Source organism: Rattus rattus, chromosome 9 (assembly GCF_011064425.1).
Source record: "Rattus rattus isolate New Zealand chromosome 9, Rrattus_CSIRO_v1, whole genome shotgun sequence".
NCBI classification, from domain to species: domain Eukaryota; kingdom Metazoa; phylum Chordata; class Mammalia; order Rodentia; family Muridae; genus Rattus; species Rattus rattus.
Window position 1 is genome coordinate 55,604,904 of NC_046162.1, and position 24,548 is coordinate 55,629,451.

General features: G+C 44.3%; 1 protein-coding gene and 1 pseudogene across 1 annotated transcript; one reads left to right on the plus strand and one right to left on the minus strand.

Annotated features, from left to right (window-relative positions):
* Positions 1-735: 735 nt before the first annotated feature.
* Positions 736-23,424, minus strand: Casc3 (CASC3 exon junction complex subunit). Its single transcript, XM_032912291.1, has 14 exons — positions 22,096-23,424; positions 21,710-21,737; positions 21,262-21,299; positions 13,025-13,177; positions 12,787-12,938; positions 12,060-12,236; positions 11,237-11,919; positions 7,375-7,439; positions 6,335-6,449; positions 6,028-6,126; positions 5,572-5,786; positions 3,420-3,542; positions 3,203-3,266; positions 736-2,261 (listed from the first exon to the last, which is right to left on the minus strand). Exons 1-13 carry the CDS (start codon positions 22,321-22,323, stop codon positions 3,243-3,245), a joined length of 2,100 nt encoding a protein of 699 aa, XP_032768182.1. The 5' UTR covers positions 22,324-23,424; the 3' UTR covers positions 736-2,261; positions 3,203-3,242.
* LOC116909054 lies at positions 3,593-4,356 on the plus strand (annotated as a pseudogene).
* Positions 23,425-24,548: the final 1,124 nt, after the last annotated feature.

Consider the following 24,548-nt stretch of genomic DNA (forward strand, 5'->3'; position numbering starts at 1 on the left):
AAAAAAAGACAGCTATCTACAGCTGGGCATCGTGGTGCAGTGACACAGGGTCCCCAATAAAAGACAGCTGTCTACAGCTGGGCATCGTGGTGCACAGTGACACAGGGTCTCCAATAAAAGACAGCTGTCTACAGCTGGGCATCGTGGTGCACAGTGACACAGGGTCTCCAATAAAAGACAGCTGTCTACAGCTGGGCATCGTGGTGCAGTGACACAGGGTCTCCAATAAAAGACAGCTGTCTACAGCTGGGCATCGTGGTGCACAGTGACACAGGGTCTCCAATAAAAGACAGCTGTCTACAGCTGGGCATCGTGGTGCACAGTGACACAGGGTCTCCAATAAAAGACAGCTATCTACAGCTGGGCATCGTGGTGCAGTGACACAGGGTCTCAAAAAACTCCAACAAATATAAATATCTAAAACAAATAAGTCAGAAACTGTTATGTGGCGGCCCACACCTGAAATCCTAGCCCCTGGGAAGCTGATCTTCAGCTAAAGGTGAGTTAAGAGGTCAACCCGAGCTACATGAGCCCTGGTCTGAAAAACAAACAAACAAACAAACAAAGAAAAAAAGGATGAGAAACTGTTGGTTTCAAACTTAGGGCCTTGAGGGGGCTCCTTACCTCTCTGGTCTTCCATTTTACCAGTCTGGCTCAAATTATGACTATAATTCTGTAGTGAAATTGAGTCTTTCTTCCCTCCCAAATCAAGACACACAATAACTGGCAACAGAGTCAGGTCTACAGTCTAAATTTTATTTTCTCCAAGTCACAATGCTGATCACAAATGTGCACCCTTTAAAACAATAACAGAAAACAACACACAAGGTGAAATCTTTGCAACTAAACACAGTGGAGCAACAGACAACTGTCACAGTGTCTTAGTCTGGGAATCTGGGCCAGCTGCCCACAGGCTTGAGGAGACATCTTCAGGTTTAAGGCAAAGGGAAGCCTATAAAAGGCACAACCACCAGCTACCCCTGGAAGAACCTCTTAGTTATCTCCTCCTTGAGGGTTATCCCCCAACCCCAACACAAGAGTGGTTAGGCCAGCTGCAGGAGGGCAGAATAAAAACAGTGACATTACTAGAGAGAGACAGCCGTCACCTACTCCCTCAGCTGCTGTAGGAACTCTGGCAGGCACAGTGCTGCAGTAACAGACTTCCACAGGGGCACAGGGATGTAGTATGGTGCCATGAGAGGGAAAATAGGGACAGCCTTTGCCCACAAGGTGACTTGCTTCCTTAGGTGTAGTTACCTTCAGTTTGCAAGTACAGGAGCAGAATTTGGGGAAAGTACAGTAATAACATCTAAAAACACTTGTAGCAGGGAAGGCATGGAGAAGAACTGCCAAAGACAAGGCAGACAGACTGCTGGGTAGCATTGCCTCTAGAGATGCATTGGTCCACAACTGGGAAGGGGATGTAGCAGGAGGGCTACAAAGAAAAGAAGCAGGGCCCACTAATTCACTTACCTCAAAGACAGCCCTGAGGACTTAGCAGTGCATTCCCTTAACCGTGCAGAGGGTCTCACTCCACCCTCCTTCCTCACAAAAGCATCCCACAGCAGATTCTGCCTCAGGAGAGGCCTGAAGCCCATTAGAAGAGAGTACTCTTGAAGGCTCAGATTTATAAACCTACGCCCTAGACAAGGCTCCTACTCACCCACTCTGAGCTCCCCTTTACACTGGACACTGCGTGCAGACAGCTTCCACAGGCTTAGAGGAGTTAAAGAGCAACAAAGACCAAGCACATGGAAAAGGCCAGCTATTTTTACACTTGGTCGAAACATTCTCAATTAAGTGGGAGTAGAGGAAGGAATCAAAAAGGAACCCAGAAAGGCTAGAATGAACTAAAATGAACTTGCTTCACGTAAAGTCAGGGCAGAGCAGGGAAAAGGAGAAAAAACTAAAAACATTAACTTAAGAAGGGTAAATCAGGCTTTAAAAAATAAACATTCAAACAAACAAGCAGGAAGAAGCTTCCCCGGGAGCAGAAGACACTTGAATTTCCGGGGAGAAAGTAAAAACCAGGCTTCTGAAGCCTGGGTTGTGCAGTCTCTGCTCCCTAAGTCCAGGCAGCTCGAGTGAGGAGTGGAGGTGGAAGGCAGCCACCCGTTTCTTCTCTCTCCAGCAGACCTATCCTCAGAGAAAGAGGGCCTCAACCTCCGTCTGCTGGCAGGGCCACCCCACACCTCGAAGCCCTCTGAGTAGTAACAGCCAGCTGCATTTCTCTTCTCTCCTGAGTTTCCACCTCTCCTGTTCTATTGAGAGTTAAAAGGAGAAGAACTGTGTGTCAGTTGGACCTATAACTATTTATATAAGGCATCTAAAGATTTATTTATTTATTATATAAGCATCTGTAGAGATACCCAGAAGAGGGCATCAGATCTAAATTGTGAACCATGTGGTTTAATTTGAACTCATGACCTCTGGAAGATCAAGTCTTAATAATCTCTCCAGCCCAGAGACCCACTTCTAAATAATGTGGTTTATTTGGCGCCAAGGATCAAGTCTAATAATAAGCCCTTGAACATGCTTCTAAATAATGTGCTTTAATGACCACCAAACAAAACAGCAATAAAAGTATCCCAGAATCAGGTGTGGTGGCCACACCTGTAATCTGAGTACTTCGGAGGTGAGAGCAGCAAGAAGGAAAGTTTGAGGCTGGCTTGGGCCAGGCTTACCTCCCACACACACTCCTCAAAGCCCTGTGGCAGCCCCACAGCCATGCTCTTCTAAAATCTTTTTTTTTTTTAAAGATTATTTATTATATATGAGTACATTGTAGCTGTCTTCAGACACACCAGAAGAGGGCATCAGATCTCATTACAGATGGTTGTGAGCCACCATGTGGTTGCTGGGAATTGAACTCAGGACCTCTGGAAGGGCAGTCAGTGCTCTTAACCGCTGAGCCATCTCTCCAGCCCTCTCTTCTTAAAATCTTTACAATTTGCTTTTTCGGCTATAACAAATTTAACTCATTTTTTTTTTCTTTCCTTAATCTAGTTTAGACTGGGCTCCTGTATTTTCATTCTGCAGTTTCCCGAGGGAAAATCTGAAGGTAGGAGAGGCTGCTCGTCAATTCTGCCCAGTGCATTCATAAAACAAGTTCCCTGAGACGGCATTAATGAGGTGGTTTTATTAAGCACCTAAGTGTGAGCGTCAGTCTTAGACTAAGAGTCGCAGTACATTGGGTACTTACATTCACATGATGTTATACTTAAAATAGTCGAAAACTCTTATTAACTGGAACCCCTGCTTACAACCTGAAACAAATAAAGTTGGAAATTGTTATCATACCACGCCATACAAAATAAAAAAAGAAAGACTTCCATAGAAACACACCCTAAAAGGAAGAGAAAAGAAATTCTCTGGAGAAAGCAAAGCCCGTATGTTAGGAGTATGGGAGGGAGCCATACCTCAGATGGAGGGGGCTTGATGGAGACTGGCTGGGGAGTCCTCCGGGGTGGAGAGGGCTTTGGCTGTACCTGCTGCTGGGCAGGGTTATAGTAAGTCACTCCTCCATACACCTGTGATGGAGCCTAGGAACCCACAAGCCAGCAGGAGAAAAAAGTTAAGAATTAACCAAATTATGAAAAACAGAAAATGTTAGCTAACTGCAAAAACAAAAAGCACATGGGCTGGAGAGATGGCTTAGTGGTTAAGAGAACTGACTGCTCTTCCAGAGGTCCTGAGTTCAAATGCCAGCAACCACATGGTGGCTCACAACCATCTGTAATGAGATCTGGTGCTTTCTTGTGTCTGAAGACAGCTACAGTGTACTTATATATAATAAATAAATCTTTAAAAAAAAGCACTAAAGAATTTTTTTTTTCTTTTCTTTTTTTCGGAGCTGGGGACTGAACCCAGGGCCTTGCGCTTGCTAGGAAGAATTTCTATTTTTTAATAATACATTTTCTTTTTTGGGCTGGGGGTGAAAATACGTTGTGACTCCCTGTCTCAAAACAGCAACAACAAAAGCCCCCAAAACCTAAAACCAAAAAAACCAAAAAAACCCCCCAAGAGCCAGTGGTTCAGCGAGCTAGCCCTTCTACCTTAGATCACAGCCAAGTTCATCCGTAGCTTCAAGAAGGAGGCCCCAGGGCTGACTTACTCAAAGTCTCAATTACCCACATTTTGGCACCACCCCAACTCCTGCTGAACTCCCTACAACTATATTCAGAGTATGAAAAAAATAATTCACAATTAACCAAATTCACAGTGCTGAAACCAGCAGCTTAAAACAGCTCACAGTTAAGGAAGCTGTGCTGAATGGCTTGGTGGCCACTGATGTGGATGTGGTTTTATATCAGAGAGATCACAGGCAAACCTGGCATTGCTGGTTATGATGTTTGAAGACCAATCTTTAACTTCTGATTTTATTTGTGTTCTTATTTGAGTGTTCTTGGACCATGTGCAATGAGACTACTATGTGAATAAAACTACAGCTGTCCAATAGCAGTGTTTTCTCTGCCAAACACCACACAGTCAGTTTTCCCTGACTGTAAAAGCAAACGAACAAACAAACAAAAAAGAAGAAAAAGAAAACAAGCTGAGCAAATCTCGAAGAGCAAGAAAACAGAGAGCAGCACTCCTCCATGGCCTCTACATCATCAGCTCCCACCTCCAGGTTCCTGGCCTGACTTCCTTCAGTGATCAACAGTGACAGTAGTGTAAGCAAAGAAAGCTCTTTCCTCCCCAAGTTGTTCTTGGTCTTGTTTCACAGCAACAGTAATCTTAATGAAGACAGTGTCTCTGGGAGTGAATGTTGGTGCCCTCACAGGTCACGAAAAGTTATCAGAACCCCTCAAGCTGGAGGTGCTGCCAGTGTGAGCTGCCTGCTGTGGGTGATAGGACTGAACCTGGGTCTTCTGCAAAAGCAGCAAGTGCTCTTAACCACTGAACCATCTTTGCAGCCCCTGATTTCATTTTTTAAAGTAGTGTCCAACTCTATAATCACTCCATTATCTGACAACAGAAAGGTGAACTTAGTCCTGGCATTCTAGATGCCAGATGGTATCAGGACAGGGGTAGGCTTTGCTGTCCAGGACACCCCAAAATATAATGCAAGACACCGATCCTTAAAGAAACTGAAGGGAAAGCCAAGCATGGTTTTCCCAAGTACCTCAAAGTCAACAGGCTGAGACATACATTGTAGGCCACACAGGGCTACAGGAAGATTCTAGCTTAAAACAAAACAAAAAAACCAAACAGGGTCATGCTTAGTGATACACGCCCTTGATCCCAGCACTCAGGAGGTACAGGCTGGTGGATTCTCTGTGAATGAGGCCAGCATGCCTTGTTTATATAGCAAGTTCCAGGCCAGTGAGGGCTACAAGATACCCTGTGTCCAAAACAAGAACAAAAACCAAGAAACAACTCAGAAAATAAGCAGTGATAGACATTATAAGCTGTATTTCCAGTTCCTGACCACCAAGGGGCATCCTAGTGCCACAAAGGAGGATCAGAGGCATTGAAATGCTCTGACAAAGTTCTTTTACATTCTATTCTCCCTTATCACAGTCCTGTGTGAATTAAAGGATGCAAACCTAGAAACCTCAGGTATCTTACCTGTGTGTTAGGATACAGATGAGGAGGTGGAGGAGGAGGCAGTGCTCCCGGAGCATAAGGGTAACTAGGGTTACCAAAATTCATGACACCCGGAGCAGAAAAGTAGGTAGGAGCAAGCAACTGCTGGGGCGGTGGCTGTCCTGGGGACATGGACACTGGTGGTGGGTAGAGACCCGGATTGGGCAGAGGTGCTGGTGACTGGTGGGGGTGTAAACCTGGGCAAAAAAGGAAAACAAAAACTGTAGTTCTCTCCACTTTTATGTTGAGATGGCTTAACTCGGACCACAAAGCACTGCAGGCTAGACGGCACTCCTTAACATGGGGCTTCAAACTGAGTCTGCTTCATAAGCAGCCAGGGCAGTCAGCATCCGACAGCATGGTAGTATTGAAAAGGCAGGGTTTGTAGAGTCCTAACACAAATCCTTGCTACTATACACAAGACGAGTGCAAGCTTACCTGGGTGAGGAAGGTGCATTTCTGGCTGTACAATCATGCCCTGTGGGGGCAGTGGGGCAGGGCTGTCACCATGGGTATAGATTGGTCCCTGGAACTGCACTGTAAGATATATCAAGATTCTTATAAACCCTGACCCTTCATACCACAACAGCAACTCTTTCTGTCCTGCAGACTTTTAAATTCTGAGATTTTCATATGAAGAAAATAGCAACTAGACAATGTGGGATGACCACTGCGAAGCCAGAGGGGAAATGAAAGTTTGGAAGACTTGGCACTTAATTCTCTTTAGAGTTAAGAAAGGACTCACGTGGATCATAGTAATGTCCCTCCATGATACTGATATGCACAGGAGGAGCAGGGGGCTCTGGCACAGGCCGCTGCCGCTGGGAAGAGTAACGCTTAGCTCGACCACTCTGCACACCCTGAAATAGAGAGGTCTGATTAAGAGTCAGAGAGGTGATTCTCATATCAACTCCTACCTGCTTTATGCTGTACTACTTAGTACATGACAGTATTTAATAAGTATTTATAAAATGAACTGGAAAATTGGTGAAAAACACCAGCATCTGAACCTAAATGCTCTACACTTCCAAGGTCCAAATTAAAACAAAACAAAACCCCATGAATAATCTGAAAAACTGCTGTCAAGAACTTACATTGGCTGGCATGGCAGCCTAAACCTGTAATCTCAGAACATGGGAATCAAAAGCAGGAGAACTGTGAGTGTGAAGCTAACCTGAGCTATACAGTTCCAGGCCAGTCTGTGGTAAGGGATAAGGGCATCTCTAACAATAAAGAGATTATGTTGGCCTTAACAGAGAACAAACGTGGCATCTGAATGAGGATGATCCGGCTCTGAATACCAGGTCCTCAGTTAGCAGAACTGTTTGGGAAAGATTGGCAGGTATGTCACTCGGGTGGGCTTTGTGATTTCAAAAGACTGGGCCGTTCTAGATGTGCTGTCTCTGCCTCCTACTTTTGGATCAAGATGTAAACTCTCAGATATACCCACTGCCATGTCTTTGCTCTGTCATCATGGCCTCTAAACCCCCTAACTGAAAGCCCAACTAAGTGCCTTCTTCTAAAGCTGCTTTGGTCATGGTGTTGTCGTATTAACTAGGGTTGTGCACATCTTTAGTGCTTGCAGTTGGGAGGCAGAGACAGACAGATCTTTCCCAGTCCAAGGCTACCTAGTTTACATAGGATGCTCCAGGCCAGCCAGAGCTAAACAGTGAGACTCTATATCCCAACACTTTTTTAAACAGTATTGGAGTCAATCAGGGTATAAGTATTCTCTACCACCAAGGGTACAGCCCCAGCCTTCCTTCCTCCTCCCCACTTCTGTACCATTTCTTCCATCCGGTTAAACTGAGGTGGAGGTCCTGCTCCCATATGGATGTGGTTAGGCATACCTGCAACATACCAAAAAGTCACTGGTTGAGAACAGAGAAATGTGAATAGGATTCAAAGGTACCATCAGGAAATAACAAGTACTCCCATCCTTTAAAACTGTCTGTTTTACTTGTTATTCTCTGTGTGGTCTTCGTTGTCCTGGAACTCAATCTGTAGACCAGGCTGGCCTCGAAGTCAAGTTCTAGGGGATCCAATACCCGCACATGTAATGTACACAGGTCTATTTAGGTACGTGTGCATACACATATGGACACAAAATAAATGTTTTAAACTAACTGCTGTTAATGCTAACATTTGAAAATTACCTAACATCTTGAAAAAACCTTTGAAACCTAACATCTTGAAAAAAAGACTAGTAAATAAACTCAAATTCCAGTTTTTCCTACTAAATAAGGTATTTCCCTATATACTGGGAGACTGTAGCATATTATTAAACATACTATAAAATGTTGACCCAAATGTTTCCTAATAACACTAGATATGGAAAGGAGATTATATTCTCTCTGGATAAAAATTACTTAGAATTAAGATATGGCTAAGTGGTTAAGAGTACTCTTAAGAGCTCTTGCAAAGGACCAGGTTTGATTCCCAGTACCTATGTGATGGTGATGGCTTACAGCCATCAGTAACTCTAGTTCTATGGAATTCTATCCCCTCTTCTGGCCTAAGAGAGCACCAGACATATATGTAGTGCACAAATATACATGCAGGCAAAAATATTCATATACATAAAGTAAATAAATCCCCTAAAATAAACAAGTAAATTTATTTATGTGTATGAGCTTAAGGAGGTCAGAGAGGTGTTGTGATGATTTGTATATGCTTGGCCCAGGGAGTGGCACTATTGGAATGTGTGGCCCTGTTGGAGGAGGTGTGTCACTGTGGGTGTGGGCTATAAGACCCTCATCCTAGCTGCCTGGAATTCGGTGTTCCACTAGCAGCCTCCAGATGAAGATGTAGAACTCTCAGCTCCTCCTGCAGCCTGGATGCTGCCATGTTCCTGCCTTGATGATACTGGACTCAATCTCTGAACCTGTGAGCCAGCCCTGATTAAGTGCTGTCCTTATGAGAGTTGCCTTGGTTATGGTGTCTGTTCACAGCAGTAAAACCCTAACTAAGACAGGTGTTGACTCCGTAAACCTGGAGTTCCAGGCAGTTATGAGCTGCCTGATGTGGGTGTGAGGAATTGAACTTGAGTTGTTTGAAAGAATAATATGGGGTTTTAATCAATGAGCCATTTCTCTAGATCTCAAGCAAATAAATCTTAAAAAAAAATAAAATAATTGGTTTTAGTTTAACAAATGTCTTATAGACAGTATAAAACCCAATATATCAATATAAAACCAAATATATCAGTAAAGTATCAAAAGTATGAAAAGTATACTTCTCTGTCCAGAGATCAACTCTAGGGCCAATAGTTTACACTAATTTTTGGTGCTCAAAAATCACCCGTACCAGCCCAGAGACTCCTGAGCTGGAACTGACCTGGAAGTCTTTTTTCTGACAACTAGCTTTCATGGTACCAGCAAGCGCCACACAAGCTTCTAGGAAAGAAGCAAGCAGCAATACCCAACTAAGGCACCTATGAACCACAAGAGTGACCAGCACGGCACAGATAGACCAATGGTGCCGTTCTCTAACTGGACATAAGACCTGCTCAATAAGAGGGAAATCTAGCCAACTACTCAAGGTAGTAGGGTCATGGATCTTGGAGGAAAATCTACAAGCACCATTTTACTAAACCAGCATAATCCCTAACTACATTCTACATATTTGTCCTTATACCACAGATCAATGTAGTCTTGTCCACCAATCAAGGAAACTTGGCTTTGCAATAGGTGAAGACCATTACAGAAAACCAAAACACAACCAATCAAAATGCAGTTTTGGAACTCAGTCCCAGCAGATACTCCCAGAAAACAAGTTCTACCCATAAGGCTCTGAGGAAGAGGAGGTTGAAAGAGTTTAAGAGCTACAGATCAGGGAGTTTGCTGAGAGACTATGTTTCCTAGTACCATCAGAAACTACACCCATAAATTCTCCCAAACATGAGCTGAACAAGAACAACCACAGACTTGCCAAAGTGGAGAGTGAAAAGCCTACCGGGCCTTAACCCTACACAAAGACCTACAAACAACGAAGGGATGCTGAGAGGAGGAGACAGTCTTCCTCTAGGAAGAGTACACCAATGGTTATCCAGGACACCAAGAGTGTCAGTTCTAAAAACATATACACAAGCAACATTATACAGACTGAGTGAGGTGAATAATTATGTCTTTAGGAATACAGACAGACAGACAGACAGACAGACAGACAGACACACACACACACACACACGTGCATATAACAATTAATGAAGCAGTTAATGAAAAGCCATGAATTTCAAAGAAAGCAAGAAGAGTAGAGTACATGCAAGGGTTTGGAAGGAAGAAAGGGAATGGAAAAACGGTGTAATTGTAATCTCAAAAACCAAAAGAAATAATAATTAAAATAAGGTCACCTGTACCAAAGTAGAGTGGCAAAATTCCCAGTGCTTACGAAGATTTCCAATCCTTAAGTCTGACCTAGAGGGCTGGAGAGATGGCTCAGGGGTGAGGAGCACTGGTTGCTCTTCCAGACCTGGGTTTAATACCAGCAGCCACATGGCAGCTCAAACATCTGTAATTCTCTTTTCAAGGGTTCTGATGTCTTCTTCTGGCCTCTATGGGCACTGTACACACATGCTGCACAGACACAGGTGCAGGAAAAACACCTACTACATACATAAATTAAAATTTCAGGGGCAGAGATGGCTAGTGGTTACACATGCTGAGGTCCTGAGTTCAAATCCCAGAACACATGGTGGCAGGAAAATCACCTAAGACAGCACATGTACATAAAAAATTAAAAAATTTTTAAAAAAAAAAAAAAAAAAAAAAAATTTCAGGCTGGAGAGATGACTCAGGGGTTAAGAGCACTGGCTGCTCCTCCAGAGATCCTGAGTTCAAATCCCAGAATCCATATGGCAACCCTTAACTGCCTGTTAACTTTCAGGGGATCTGAGACCTTCAGAGACATGCATGCAGGCAAAACATGAATGCACATGAAATAAAAATAAATTATAAAAATAAAAATTTTCAAAAAAGGGGGCTTTCAAAAACAAAATGGTATCTGCTAGCTACACGTGCTTTGCTTTTATTTTGTTTGTTTTCCCGAGACAGGGTTTCTCTGTGTAGCCTTGGTTGTCCTGGAACTTACTCTGTAGACCAACCTGGCCTTGAATACAGAGATCTACTTGCCTCTGCTTCCCTGGTGCTGGGATTAAAGGTATGTGGCACTACCACCATACATGTGTTTATAAAATTAATTAAAAGTTAAATTTTTCCTCCTAGCCACATTTCAAAACATACCAAAAAGCACCAGTATACATAGTTCCAGTTAAGAAGTCTGTCTCTAGAAGGATATTAGAAAGGATTTCCTTTAGAACAAAATATCCAGATTCAAAATCAAATACATTTCTGCCTTCTCACATTTACCCACTGGTCAAGACAGCCTGAAGATGCCCTCTTCTATTATTTTTGTACAGAGAAGAGGAAATTCATCCAATACTAGGGAGCTAAGTATTGACAGCAGTGTGCAGAAGCAGCCGGACAGGCTTGGGGAACACAAAAACTGCTCTGAAGACAAGCAGACAAACCTACGGATCTACCCTGTTTGTCCTGTTAAAGAGTAAGGGGCCATCTGTCATACACTGCATTCCTGTGAGGTTAAGTCCCAGTGACATAGTAAGATCTGGTTCCCAGCCTGGAATGCCTACCTCGAAGTTCCCGTGGCTGCAGGAATGAAGGCTGTCCTGGACTCCAATTTTGTTCTGCTATATTTAGCTGTGCCACGTCTTGCTCAAGTCCACCTGTGGTAGAATCCACTGGAGCCTCCCAGTTCCCAGTCTTAGCAGCTGGAGGAGTAGCTTCTGGGACCGTGGCTGCTGAAGTGAGCCCTTCAGATGGAGGAGGAACCTCTTCAGCTGCTTTGACTGCATCCCCAACTTTGGTCCGGGTCCTTCTTGCCCGGGAATAGGATTTCTTCTCAATAGGTCTGTCAGGTGCTGGCGGTGTGATGTCAGGTACAGCAGCTGGTGTCTCTGAGGCCACCTCTTCTTTCTCAGGACTTCCAAGCAATGGAGCATCTGGTTCTGGAGATGGATCCCTCATAGGAGTCTGCTCCAGACGCCGTGACCGGTAATTAGCTTCATGCTTAAGAGTCTCACCAGACCGGCCACCATGCTGCCCACCAACCTCCACAGGCCTAAAACTAGTACGACCTTCCTTGAAGCCCCCAGATCGAGAATAATTCCTGGATGTAGACATGCGGCCAGTACCTGCTGCATTCCTGTTAATAAATGTCCTAGGTGGTAGGTTGCCCCCAGGACCCTGGTGGCGATGGGATTTGCTTGATCGGTCACCAATCCAGTTTGGATCTCTTTGTGGGGGACTTCCAAATCTGAAACAGTAAAATTATTAAGAAAAACAAACAAACAGAGACCTCCACAAATAAATAACAACAACAAAGCAGTCAGGAAGACTATGCATATCCCATAGTCAGTCACTTAAAAGATTAAGAAGGCTCCCGAATTTTCTTACCGAGGCTTCCGGATTCTTCGGGGTTTGATGTCATCAGGATTGTGAGCAGACCGAATGTCATAGCCATAAAGTGCAATTAGCTCCTGTCGGGACTTCGGAGCCTGTTCATCCTCACGGAACTTATCATGCTCCCAGCGACCCTCATCTTTCCATAGCTTTCGCTGCCGTCCCTTGGGTCTGGACCAAACCAAGTAGAGGTGTCTTGAGACAATTATCTCTCTACTAAAATGTGGCCTATAAAAGTTTCCTATCTCAGGAGGCACAGATTAAAGTGGTAGAGGTTTAATGACCAAGGCTCTGAGGACATCTGCTCTAAATCTGGATCCTAGCTAATTTACCATCAATAGTCACCAAATCTTTCCTTTTTTAAAGATAGGGTCTCACCATGTACCTCTGGCTGGCCTGGAAACTGTTGTATGTAGACTAGACTGGCCTGGAACTCACCTCTCTGAGATTCCTCCTGCCTCGTCATCCTGAAAGCTGGGATTGGGCTGCACACTACCACACCTACCTCTTTTTGCTGAGACTCCGGAGTGTGTGGAGGCATGCCTGGCACCTAGCTACTGGGCTAGCACTGTGAGCTGCACTTCCCCATCAGTAATACCCATCTTAAAACGTTCTGAATAGGAAAGGAGGCAGTGTAGGCAAAGAAGTCAGGAAAGCATCTGACATACAGAAAGTACTAAGCATAGCAGTCAGCAGCAGGAAAGCAAAAAATGGCTGTTACCGGACTTCCTCTTCCTGAGTCTGTCCTCGAAGATCATGCTCAAAGAAGAGCCCTTTCCTGGGAATATACGCTGGGTTTTTACGATCTTCATCATCATCCAAATGCTTAGGGCCTTTTTTACCCACTTTGTTCTCCACAGGCTCTGTGCTCTCCTGGAAGATAAGGGCCTCCTTACTCTTTGAAGGAGTTGAGAGGCCCTGTGCCAGCCCCCAGGGGGAGGGCTGTGCTGTGTACTGACCTGTCCATCCCCACTTTGCCTCTCCCCCGTCACGGTGCCTTTAGATTCCGGCTTTTCTTCTCCCTTCTCTTTTGCAGAGGAATCAGCAGCATCATTAGCTTCTGATTTCAGCTCTACCTTGGAATTCTCCTCTTCACTGTATTCTTCTTCACCCTGAAAAGGTGTCCTTGTTAATTAGAGATAAGATCTGAATAGTACATTTTTATTTTCCATTATTTTGAGAAACATTTCCTGACAGACTTCACTACAATGTTAGAATTAGAAACAAACACAGCAAGTACGGTGGCTCATGCTTGTAATTCTAGCTCCTGGGAGGTAGAGACAAGACTGTTGTAGAAGGTTATTTTTCAGCTACAGATTGAGACCAGCCTGTGCTAGGAGACCCTGCCATAAAAACAAGACATGGGCTGAGGAGATAGCTTGATGAAGTGCTTGCCACAAAAGCATGAAGACCTAGACCTAGCAGCTAGATACAAAGCCAGGCATGGTGGTACACACGTGCAATCCTAGAGCTCGAGAGGCTCAGAGGGATTCTTGGGTCTTGTTGGCTAACTGAGGCGCCTCTGGTTCTCATGAGACCCTACCTCAAGAAACAAAGTGGAGAGCTCCTAAGGAATGATACCAGAGCTTGTCTTTTGGCCTCTACACAAACTAAACACAAAATATAAAAGCATTACAAAGGCGAGGGTTATTATCTCTGTGTAGAATATCTGCCTAGTAAGGCAAGGCAGCGTTATATTCAACCCTAAGCCAATACTCCTACCCAAACTTCGAGAGAACAGGGAACTACAGAACTACCCCCCAACACACACACACACACACACGCACGCACGCACGCACACACACACACACACGCACGCACGCACGCACGCACGCACGCGCACACGCAATTGTTTTTACAAATGCCTTACAGTAGAAATTACCAATCTTCCTGAGTATGTGGCTTCAGTGAGGTGGCACACACCTATAATCCCAGCCAATCAGGAAGCTGAGGCAAGAAGGTTGAGAGTTCAATGCTAACCTGGGTTTCACATTCTTCAACTTAAGAAAAAAACAAAAACCAAAAAATACCACACAGAGGTCCTTTGAATCTAGGATCTTAAACTCTCAGGATTTCTCTAACCTGACTGAGAAAACCAAAGACAAAAGTTTTCCATGGCTCGTGTGAAGGTCATAGGACAATCTGGGAGTTGATTTTCTCCTTGCACACGTGGGTTCCAGAAACTAAACCCAGTCTTCATGGCAAGTACTCTTACCCACTGAGTCACCTCGAAGGCCCCACAGCCCTTCTTTTGGAGCTAGGGTTGAACCTAGGGTATATTTATTTTCCCACTGAGCCATAGTCCTAGCCCCATGACTTACTCACCCCCACCCCTAATGTGCAGATCAGACTCAGGGTCTCAAATAGGCAAGACAAGCACTAACCACTAAGTTATCTGTACTACAGGCCCAGATTACACAAGTTTGTTGCTGTTTTGGAGACAGAGTCCCACTATGTAGCCCTGGCTTGTTTAAATTTGTTCTGTAGACCAGGGTAGCCTAGAGCACACAGAGATCTGCCTGCCTCTGCCTCCCAAGTGTTAGAATTAAAGGCGTGCACCACCACCCCAGGTTCCAAGACTGTATTTTTATGTTATGAGTACTGAATTTCCTATAGCACAAATTCCTAGAGAAAACACTATGCACAGTAACCATAAAATTATAAGATTTTTATCTGGAAAATCTTAAAAGAACAACCTGCTGTAGAAACAAAAACAGCCAATGTATGAATACTCTCTTCCTTTCCCTCTTACTATCACTCTCCCCACCCCCCTTTCCTTAGAGAAGGTCTTGCCATGTAGTCCTGGCTGTCCTGGAACTTGCTATTCAGTCCAGGCTAGCTTCAAACCTGCCTCTGCCTCCTGGTGCTAGCATTAAATATATGAGTCACCACACTTGGCTTTTTTCCTTTTCTTTAACAGATAGATCAAGTTTGAATGATCCAGTTCCTGACAAAGAATATTCGATCTCTCCACTTAAAAAAAAAAAGGGGGGGGGATTTAGCTCAGTGGTAGAGCGCTTGCCTCAGTGCAAGGCCCTGGGTTGGTCCCTAGCTCCTAAAAAAAAAGAAAAGAAAAAAAAAAAGGTATCATTAGGACACTAAAATGAAACAAGAAATGAAGGTATGGCTAGTTCCGCCCAGGAAAAGTGATGGTTTTTAACAGGGTCATATCTTCTCCCCATTCTCTCCAGATTTGGTGCTAAGGAGACAGAACAACAGATTATGTAGGGAGGTTTAAAGAGCTCAAAGAGAAAAGGGTTGAAGGGAAGGTGGTTTAGCCACCAGTCATGTGTTCCTTCTACCACCCGTTAGCTGTGTGCACACTGGGGTCTCTTGTTCTCTGACCGGCACCTAATCTAAACCTGACTGCCCTCTCATTTCAGGCTCAGGCTAGTCCCAGGAATCTGGTCAGAGGTAGTCCTGACTGGGTTAGAACCTTTCAGTGTTCTGCACTTTATTCAATGAAGTTAAGCTTGCCTGAGTGACCTAGACAAACAAGCCAGTAACCCTCTTCCCATTCTTTCCACTTCTGTTTACATCCCAACTACTCTGGATGCTTTGTCTTCAAAGTGTCTAGAGTTGAGGATTCTCAGAAAAACAATAGAGAACTCAAGAAGCTTCTCTATCCACATCTTAACAAGCACCTTGGACTCTTTCCATCCTCTGCAGTTACACTGTTTCCTGTTCCAGAGGAAAGGACAGGAACCATTCAGAACTTCCCTGGAGGGGTTGGGGATTTAGCTCAGTGGTAAAGCGCTTGCCTAGCAAGCGCAAGGCACTGAGTTCCGACCCCAGCTCGGGGAACGGACGGGACTTTCCTGGATCCCAGGGTATGGAGCAGACAATACAAAAGCGTGCTTGCTGAATACACAGGTTGCTACTTCACTATGTTCTTCCACTCACATGCTCTCTGAATTTCAACTTCAAAAGAAAATGGTTTTTATTCTACACATCTATGTGCATACCTGAATATATTTTAATGCACCGCATGTATGCAGAGACCTGTGGCTATGAGAAGGCATAAAATCCCCTGGAATTGGAGTTACAGGTGGCCCTGAGCTGCCATGAGGGTGGGGTGCTGGGAACAGAACTAGGGTCCTCTATAAGAACAGTAATTGTTTGTTCTTTGGTCTTTTCATGGCAGTTTCTCTGTGTAGCCCTGGCTGTCTGGAACTAGCTCTGTAGATCAGGTTGGCCTGGAACTCAAGAAATCTGCCTGCTGCTGCGTCCTGAGTACTGGGATTAAAGGCATATACCTGGCTGTAGGGAGTGGGTTTTTTTTTTTTTTTTTAAAGATTTATATTTTTTATTTATTTATGTATAGGAATACACTGTAGTTGTCTTCAGACATACCATTGCAGATGGCTATGAGCCATCATGTGGTTGCTGGGAATTGAACTCAGGACTTCTGGAAGAGCAGTCAGTGCTCTTAACTGTTGAGCCATCTTTCTAGCCATATAGTGAGTGTTTTTTTTTTTTGGTTCTTTTTTTCGAGCTGGGGACCCGAACCCAGGGCCTTATGCCCTAGGCAAGCGCTCTACCACTGAGCTAAATCCCCAACCCCATAGTGAGTGTTTTTAACCTTTTAACCACTGAGTTTCTCACCCAGCCCTCTGCCTCCCCCCTTTCCCCTTCTCTCTCAGCAGGGTCTAACTGTATAGCTGAGGCTGACTATGAATCCAAGAGGTGGATTTACAGACATGCTACGATATCTAGGTAATTTAAAGATTTAAAAATACTTTTGGGGCTGGAGAGATAGCTCAGTGGTTAAGAGCACTGGGTGAGGGCTGGAGAGATGGCTCAGCGGTTAAGAGCACCCGACTGCTCTTCCAGAGGTCATGAGTTCAATTCCCAGCAACCATATGGTGGCTCACAACCATTTGTAATAAGATCCCGATGCCCTCTTCTGGTGTGTCTGAGGTCAGCCACAGTGTACTTATATGTAATAAATAAATAAATCTTTAAAAAAATATTTTTGACTGTTCGAGTGACGTTTTCATACACTGTGTGAAGATGTGTCTGTCCTTTCTTGCCTATCCAAGGCAACTTCTGATTGGTTAAAATAGAAAGCCTATGACCCATATAGCAAAAAAAACAGAATTGTAAGACATGACATGTGGCAGAGAGAACTCAGGGGAAAAGGGGGAGGGAGTTTGCCACCTAGACTCAAAGGGAGTTGGATATATGAAATTGAAGAGAGGTAACATTCAAATGGCAGGACTTAGATTAGTATAAATGGATTAAGTTACCAGCTAGTGAGGAACAAGCATAGCTTAAGGTCTAGGCATTAACGCATAAATAAGTCTCCATGTCATTCATTATTTGGGAACTGGGGCGAGTACAAAAAGGTCTAACTGTTACAAATAACATTATTAATGAGGGAGCTTTGTTTTATACAGCATTCTCTAAAGGCTGTGATAGAATATCAATGAGGAAGTTTGTGCATTCCTATTGAGAAACTAATTTTGCTGGGTATAATGATGCACACCTTTGATCACAGTTTAGGGAGGCAGAAGCAGGCACACATGTGAATCTGAAGCCAATCATGTTTATACACAGTGAGTTCCAGGCCAGCGAAGACTGTAAAGTAAAATCCAATCTTACACACAAACACAAAGAAATAAACGTATTTTTGTTTACTGGGCAAAAGAGAACAGTGTAGTGCTGAGGAGACTCCAAAACAGACTCAAAGCCTGTTATATGTCCCTACCCACCCACAATAATAAATGTCAAAGATATGTGTGCAAGTTTCTGGAGGCTAGAAAAGGGTGTGAGAGCCCCTGGAGCTAAAGTTACAGGTGGTTATGAGACTCCCAAAAGGGGATGCTAGGAGGGTTGGGGATTTGGCTCAGTGGTAGAGCACTTGCCTAGCAAGCGCAAGGCCCTGGGTTCGATCCCCAGCTCCAGAAAAAAAGGAAAAAAAAAAAAAAAGAAAAAAGAATAGAAAAAAAAAAGGGGGGGGATGCTAGGAACTGAGAACCAAACTCAGGTTCTCTCGAAGAGCAGCATAATAAAGTATATTTTCTTCAACAGGTATGATTAACTCACAGCCAGACAAAATGCTCTAATCTATCTACTCAAGTCAGTGTCCACAAATCTCTGAGAGAGTCATGGACATGGAGGTATAAACATGAAGTCTGGCTCCACCTGCAACTTTCTGCAAGGAGACTTATATTACTTATAAGACTTATGTTCCTATATACTACTCAGACAGAGCCTAGGTGGAGAGAACCAAAGTTCAGATCATAGTTCCTAGCATCCACTTTGGGCGTCTCACAACCATCTGTGACTTTAACTCCATGTTCCACACCTCTTTCTAGCCTCAGACACTTCCATACTGGACCAGCTCTATGGCTGTTTCTTTTTTTCCAATGTCACCAATCCTGAGTTCACTTTACTTTTCTATAGACTTCAAGTAGTATACAGTGACATATGGTACTTTCTTATTTAGAAACAATAAGCAGTTTCTTTTTCAAAAAGAAAAAAGAGAAACAAGTCATAACTCTGGCCAACAATTCCTTATGAATGAGACTCTCTCCCTAACTTCTGTGAGAGTTCACCGTCCTTTAGCTTATCTATGTGGTACATTATATTTATTAATTCACCCATGTCACGCCAACCTTGCACCTCTGGGATGAAGTCACTTGGTCATGATGTAGACTCTTCATGTGTTCCTGAACTGGGTTTGCTGAGATTTTCTGATTTATACTCATCTGAGAAAATGCTCTGTTGTTTTTAATTATGTCTTCACCAGGTTCTGATACCAGGATTATACTGGTTTCACAGACTGAATTTGGCAATGTTTCTTCTCTTTCTACTTACGGAATAACTTAAGAAGGATTGGTAATCGGGGTTGGGGATTTAGCTCAGTGGTAGAGCGCTTGCCTAGGAGGCGCAAGGCCCTGGGTTCGGTCCCCAGCTCCAAAAAAAAAAAGAAGGATTGGTGATCTCCCTTAAAAGGTTGAAAGAATTCAGCAGTGAATCCATGTAGTCATAGGCTTTTGTTTTAGGGGAGATGTGCTCTCTTTGTTTTATACCAACTTGTAATAATCTGAGAAAAGGGAACCTCAATTGAGAGAATAGACCCATAAGATTGGTAGGCCCTAAGGCATTTTCTTAATTAGTGGTCAGTGGGGGAGGGCCCAGCCCATTGTAGGTGGTTCTATCACTGGGCTTGTGGTCCTGGGTTCCATAAGAAAGAAGGTGGGCTAGAAAGATGGTTCAGAGGTTAAGAGCACTTACTGCTCTTCCAGAGTTTCTGAGTTCAGTTCTCAGCAAACACTTGGTGGCTCAACCATCTGTAATGCCCTCTTCTGGTATATCTGGAGACAGCTACAGTGTACTCACATAAATAAAATAAATCTTTTTTCTTTTTTTTTTTTTCCGGCGCTGGGGACCGAACCCAGGCCCTTTCGTTTGCTAGGTAAGCACTCTACCACTTAGCTAAATCCCCAAACCCAAAAAAAAAAATCTTAAAAAAAAAAAAAAAAAAAAAAGCATCCCTTACACATGAGGCACTAAGAACGAAAACAAGAAAGATGGTTCAGCAGTTAAGAAGAACACTGGTTGCGGGGTTGGGGATTTAGCTCAGTGGTAGAACGCTTGCCTAGGAAGCACAAGGCCCTGGGTTAGGGTTAGGGTTAGGGTTAGGGTTAGGGTTAGGGTTAGGGTTAGGGTTAGGGTTAGGGTTAGGGTTAGGGTTAGGGTTAGGGTTAGGGTTAGTTAAAAAAAAGAAAAAAAAAAAAAAAGAACACTGGTTGTTCTTCAGAGGTCCTGACTTCAATTCCCAGCAACTACATGGTGGCTCACAACCATCTGTAATGGGATCTGATGCCCTCTTCTGGTGTGCCTGAAGACAGTGACAATGTACTCATATACATGAAATAAATAAACAAACAAACAAACAAATACATCTTTTAAAACAAAACCCCCTGAAAATCTGGAAAGGAGGCTAAGCAAGCCATGAGGAGCAAGCCTGAGTAGCAGCCCTCATGGCCTCTATATCAGCTCCCACCTCCGGTCGGCCAGGCTTGAGTTCCTGCTTTCCCTTTCCTCAATGGACTGTGATTGGGGATATGTGAGCAAAATCCCCAAGTTGCTTTTGGTCATGGTGTTTCATGACAGCAACAGTAACCAAAAGATAGAATAGTTTGATTATGGCCAAGAACGCTGCAGTTTGCCTCAATTTCCTGACATCTCCAACACACTGGGGTCTCCACTTCAGCTGAGCGTCTGAGCGTTACAGTTAAAGCACTGATCTTCCACTGCCTCAATGTATGGAAACTGACCTACACACCACCTGGCTGCAGTGGCTTTCTTTCTTTCTTTTTTTTTTTTTTTTTTGGTTCTTTTTTTCGGAGCTGGGGACCGAACCCAGGGCCTTGCAAGCCATTGAGCTAAATCCCCAACCCCTGCAGTGGCTTTCTTGAACCTTACTTAGTACAAGTTTCTGGTGAATCCTTAATCTTGAAACCTGACCAACTCTACACACACACGCACACATTTTTTTCAGGTAAAACATGCATACACATAAAATGAAAAATTTTTGAAGTTTCATTTCCCAGGATGGTCTTGAACTTGAAAGACTCTTCCTGCCCCTGACTCCTAAATGCTAGATTTTGAATAGTGTCCCTGTGCAGAAATGTGCACATGTATAAACATGCATGTGGAACTCAGAGAATCAGATATTCTTCCTTGGGAAAGGTGTCTTTTGTAGTTTCTGAGACAGTCTCTCTGTGGTTTGGAGCTCACCAGGAAGGCTAGACTGTCAGGCCACCAAGCTCCAGAACTAAGCAGAACTCGGTCCTTTCAAGTATTCAAAATACAGGGGTGGGGAGCTAGTCACGTGGCTGCCTTCTCAACCTGGACAGTATAAAGTATACTGTCCAATGCCTTGTAAAGGATTTCAGCAGTGTATACTCTGATTCAGAAACTCACTTTCTTCACTGAGAATAAATGAACTAAGTATAACCTGTCGCTTCAAGAGGTGTGGTTTCAACTTGCTGTCATGAGCAAGGCTGGGAAGAAAGACGTGCACCACCATCACCCAGCTTATAACAGACTTTTAAAAGCACACACGAAGAATGTACAAGCAGAGGAACAAGTCAGGGAATTTTTGTACCATACAGACAGATGCAGGTTTTTAAAAGACATTTTCTGAGTTACGCCATAAGGAAAAAGAATCTATCACACTCACTTCTGAATCTTCTGCACTTTCATAATCGGAGAGAACAGCTGAAAGGAAAAGACAAATTATGTGATGGTAGAAAAAAAAATATAAACATTTATTACATTTCTGACAGCTCGATTTGGGCCAGGCAAACATTCTCACTTAATTTGGACGCGGCAACTTTCGAGGCAGATAAAATTATAGTTTCTGTTTACAGATGGAGAAGTCTGTGACCACACTGATGAAAAAGTGTGCTGTCGTCAGGTGGTACACTAAGTCACCGTAGTGTACTCAATCTGTCACCGTCCAAAAAGGAACCAAACAAAACAAGTATGCTCATAATCACTGTGACACAAACGCCACTCTCGGGCACACGCTCAGAAAAACCCCTAACAATCTGAGAGAAATCCAATGTAAGATATACGAGGCCTTGATTTATGTCCAAAAGAATTCACTATAAAGTAAAATCACTCACCATCTCCTTCCATGCCATCTTCACTCTCCTGAGAGGAAGAAGATAGCACAGGTTAGAGCCGTAATTTCCAGACGTGGGGAGCCCACCCGCAAATGAACGTGGGGGGTCAACTGAAGAGTCAACACAAATGGTTGGATAGGAATACGGGGAAAGGTAAAATCTTCAGAAGTCACAGGAAGAATGGCGTTTCTCTACATCCCAGCCCCAGTGTCAGTGTAAACATTGCATGCCCTGAGCTCAGAAACCACCCAGTCCTTCTTCCCTGGGGCTCTGGGTGGATGCAAATTCGCAGCGGGATAACCTTTCCCTCAACCAGGAGGTCCAGCATCCCACAGCACCTACACCCCGCCCCCTGCCGGGTCGCCGCCCGGCAGGCGCTCACTCACACACTCAGACTCCTCTGCGCTCTTGGCGCCCCCGCTCTCCACCCGTCGCAGATGAAGGCCCCCGCCGCGGCCGCCGCGCTGAGAAGGCAGCGAGCCACTGCCGCCGCCTCCGGCGCTCCCGCTGCAGCTGCCGCCGCCCCGCGCCGGAGAGCCGCTGTCGGAACCCGAAGCACCAGATTCTTCGTCCTCAGTGTCCTGGGAAGCGCGCTGCCGCCGCCGGTCCGCCATCTTACGGAGAACGGCCACCGCTGGTCAGCTCCTTACGCACCACGCCCGTCGCAGAGGCTGCCGGGAAGCTCGAGAGGAGTCCCAGCGTGCTTCACGTCTAGGGCGGGCCGCCCTTCTTTCTGTGGGGCGGGGCCTGCGCCCTGCGGCACGTTTTCTGGAGAGCGAGATTACGTCTGTCGGTGATGTAAGGAGGCGTGACTTAGCGCTTTATTTCCCCCGGGCGGGCGGAGGGCGCGGGGGGATCGGGCTCTTGCATCCTCTACGGGTTCTTAGCTCGGCCATCTTGGACTTTTCCTTGGGGAGGGTTTCGACCTGTTGTAGCTCCAGTGCGACGTTGGAGCTGTTGCATGATTTTTCGTTTTCCATTTCTCGTTTTCCCTGAACTCTAGATGGAACATTTTCTGTATTCCTTCGCATGGTAAAAATCACGAACCCAGGTTAAGCCTTTAGTCCTGCGTCAGTTGCCAGCTCTTCACCTCAGTCTAAATTTAGGGCAAAGGAGAAACTGCAGTGGAGACATAACTTAGTATTGCGGTGTTTCTATGTGTATTCAAATTTTCTTTTCTCCGTGTTTCTCCCCAACCTAGTTATCACATTTTGAGAACTGCAGGTTGGGATGACACTGGTCTTACTGCGCTTTTAAAACTTAGGGCTGGATCATCCTTGACTAGTTAAGAGGCCAGTTTTGGACCGACCCTCCCTTACCCCAAATGTCTAGCGGTATTAATAGAAGCCTGGTGTTTCAAATCCTGGTTCATTACACTACAGAGAATGTTTTGGGTGTACATTTGTCAGCAATGAGAAAAATCTCAGCACAACTACCTTACAACAACACATAGTTTGTGAGCTAAATTATTCTGGCATATTGTTAATATACATCAAATCGCTGCGTTAACAGGATTCTGAGCTGCTTTCATAGTTAAAGATCTCACTGCTTACGAGATCTCTAAACAGTATGAGACTAGAAGGAATCATGAATGCAGGGACTGATTCAACTGGTGGTAGGTGGTCAAATGGATAACAGAGTTCAGCTCCAAAAACAACTGCCTGAATTCAAAATGGAGGATACATGATTTAATAAGTGTGAAAGGCATAAGGATCTTATCCATCACAAGCTAAAACGGTGCAGTGAGACTGCCAAGTTGAGTGTCTAAATAAGGAAAAGGATAGTCTGCCACTTTGTCCTTTAGTTGTTTGGTCTGAGTCCAGTTTGGGATTTTTTTTTAGAAAGTCTATGACCTCGGCTAGTCTTTTCACTCAGGATCCACCAGCTTCAGCCTCCCCAGTTGCTAGGATTACAGGTGTGCCCCGCCAGACCCTGCTGAGTCCAACTTACTTTTGGTTTTGAGGCAGGGTCTCATGGGAGCTAGGCTGACCTTGAACCTGGGGCTAACCTAGCTGTGTGGGTGGGTGCCTGGGATCAAAGTCCTCCTGAGTAACAGGAGACAAACAGTTAATGTTTAGCATGAACAGATGGTCTGGGGTCCCACACTTAGAGAAGTGTGAGGGAGCTTTCAAGTTACAATGAGGGTTTTCAAACATACAGAAGATGTATGTAGGAAGACATTGGGTTGAAGCACATCTGTACTTCATTTGCTGGGACTGTTATTCAGGAAAAACCATGTGTCAAAGGCTGAGTAGATGACCTATAAAGTCTTGCTTCTGAGCTTTGTAACTTGCCATATATGTATAAAGAAGGGCTCAGGACAAAGGGATATGCATATAAGTAACATACACTTTCCTCTGACACAATGGGTGAGCCCCTTACAAGAAGGGGGGAGTGATGTGCTACTCTATTTTACTTGGGTTAATAGAAAGATTCCTTTCCAATCTTTCATATATACAAGCAGACTTAATGTTTCCCAACAAATCTAATAAATTGAGCCAAAAGTTCGAAAGTTAACGGCCACAATAGTTTATTTACAATTGAACTCTTTATAAGATATTTACAAGACAGCCGACTTTACACATCAGAAATGGTATCAAAAGTATGAATTACAGCACAGACAACGATATGAAACGGGCATAAAACAAAGCTGAGGTGGAGAGACAAGCACTTTCTCTTTTAATTTATTAACACTAGCTTAAACTTTGTTAAAGAAAGAGTAAGGAACTATGTTTTAGGAGAACTGCAGGGTCTCTCTTTCTGTTGAAGGCTGAATCTCACACAGTGTTGTATCCCACGCAGGGGAAAATAAGATTAATTCCCCACACTCTCCACACAC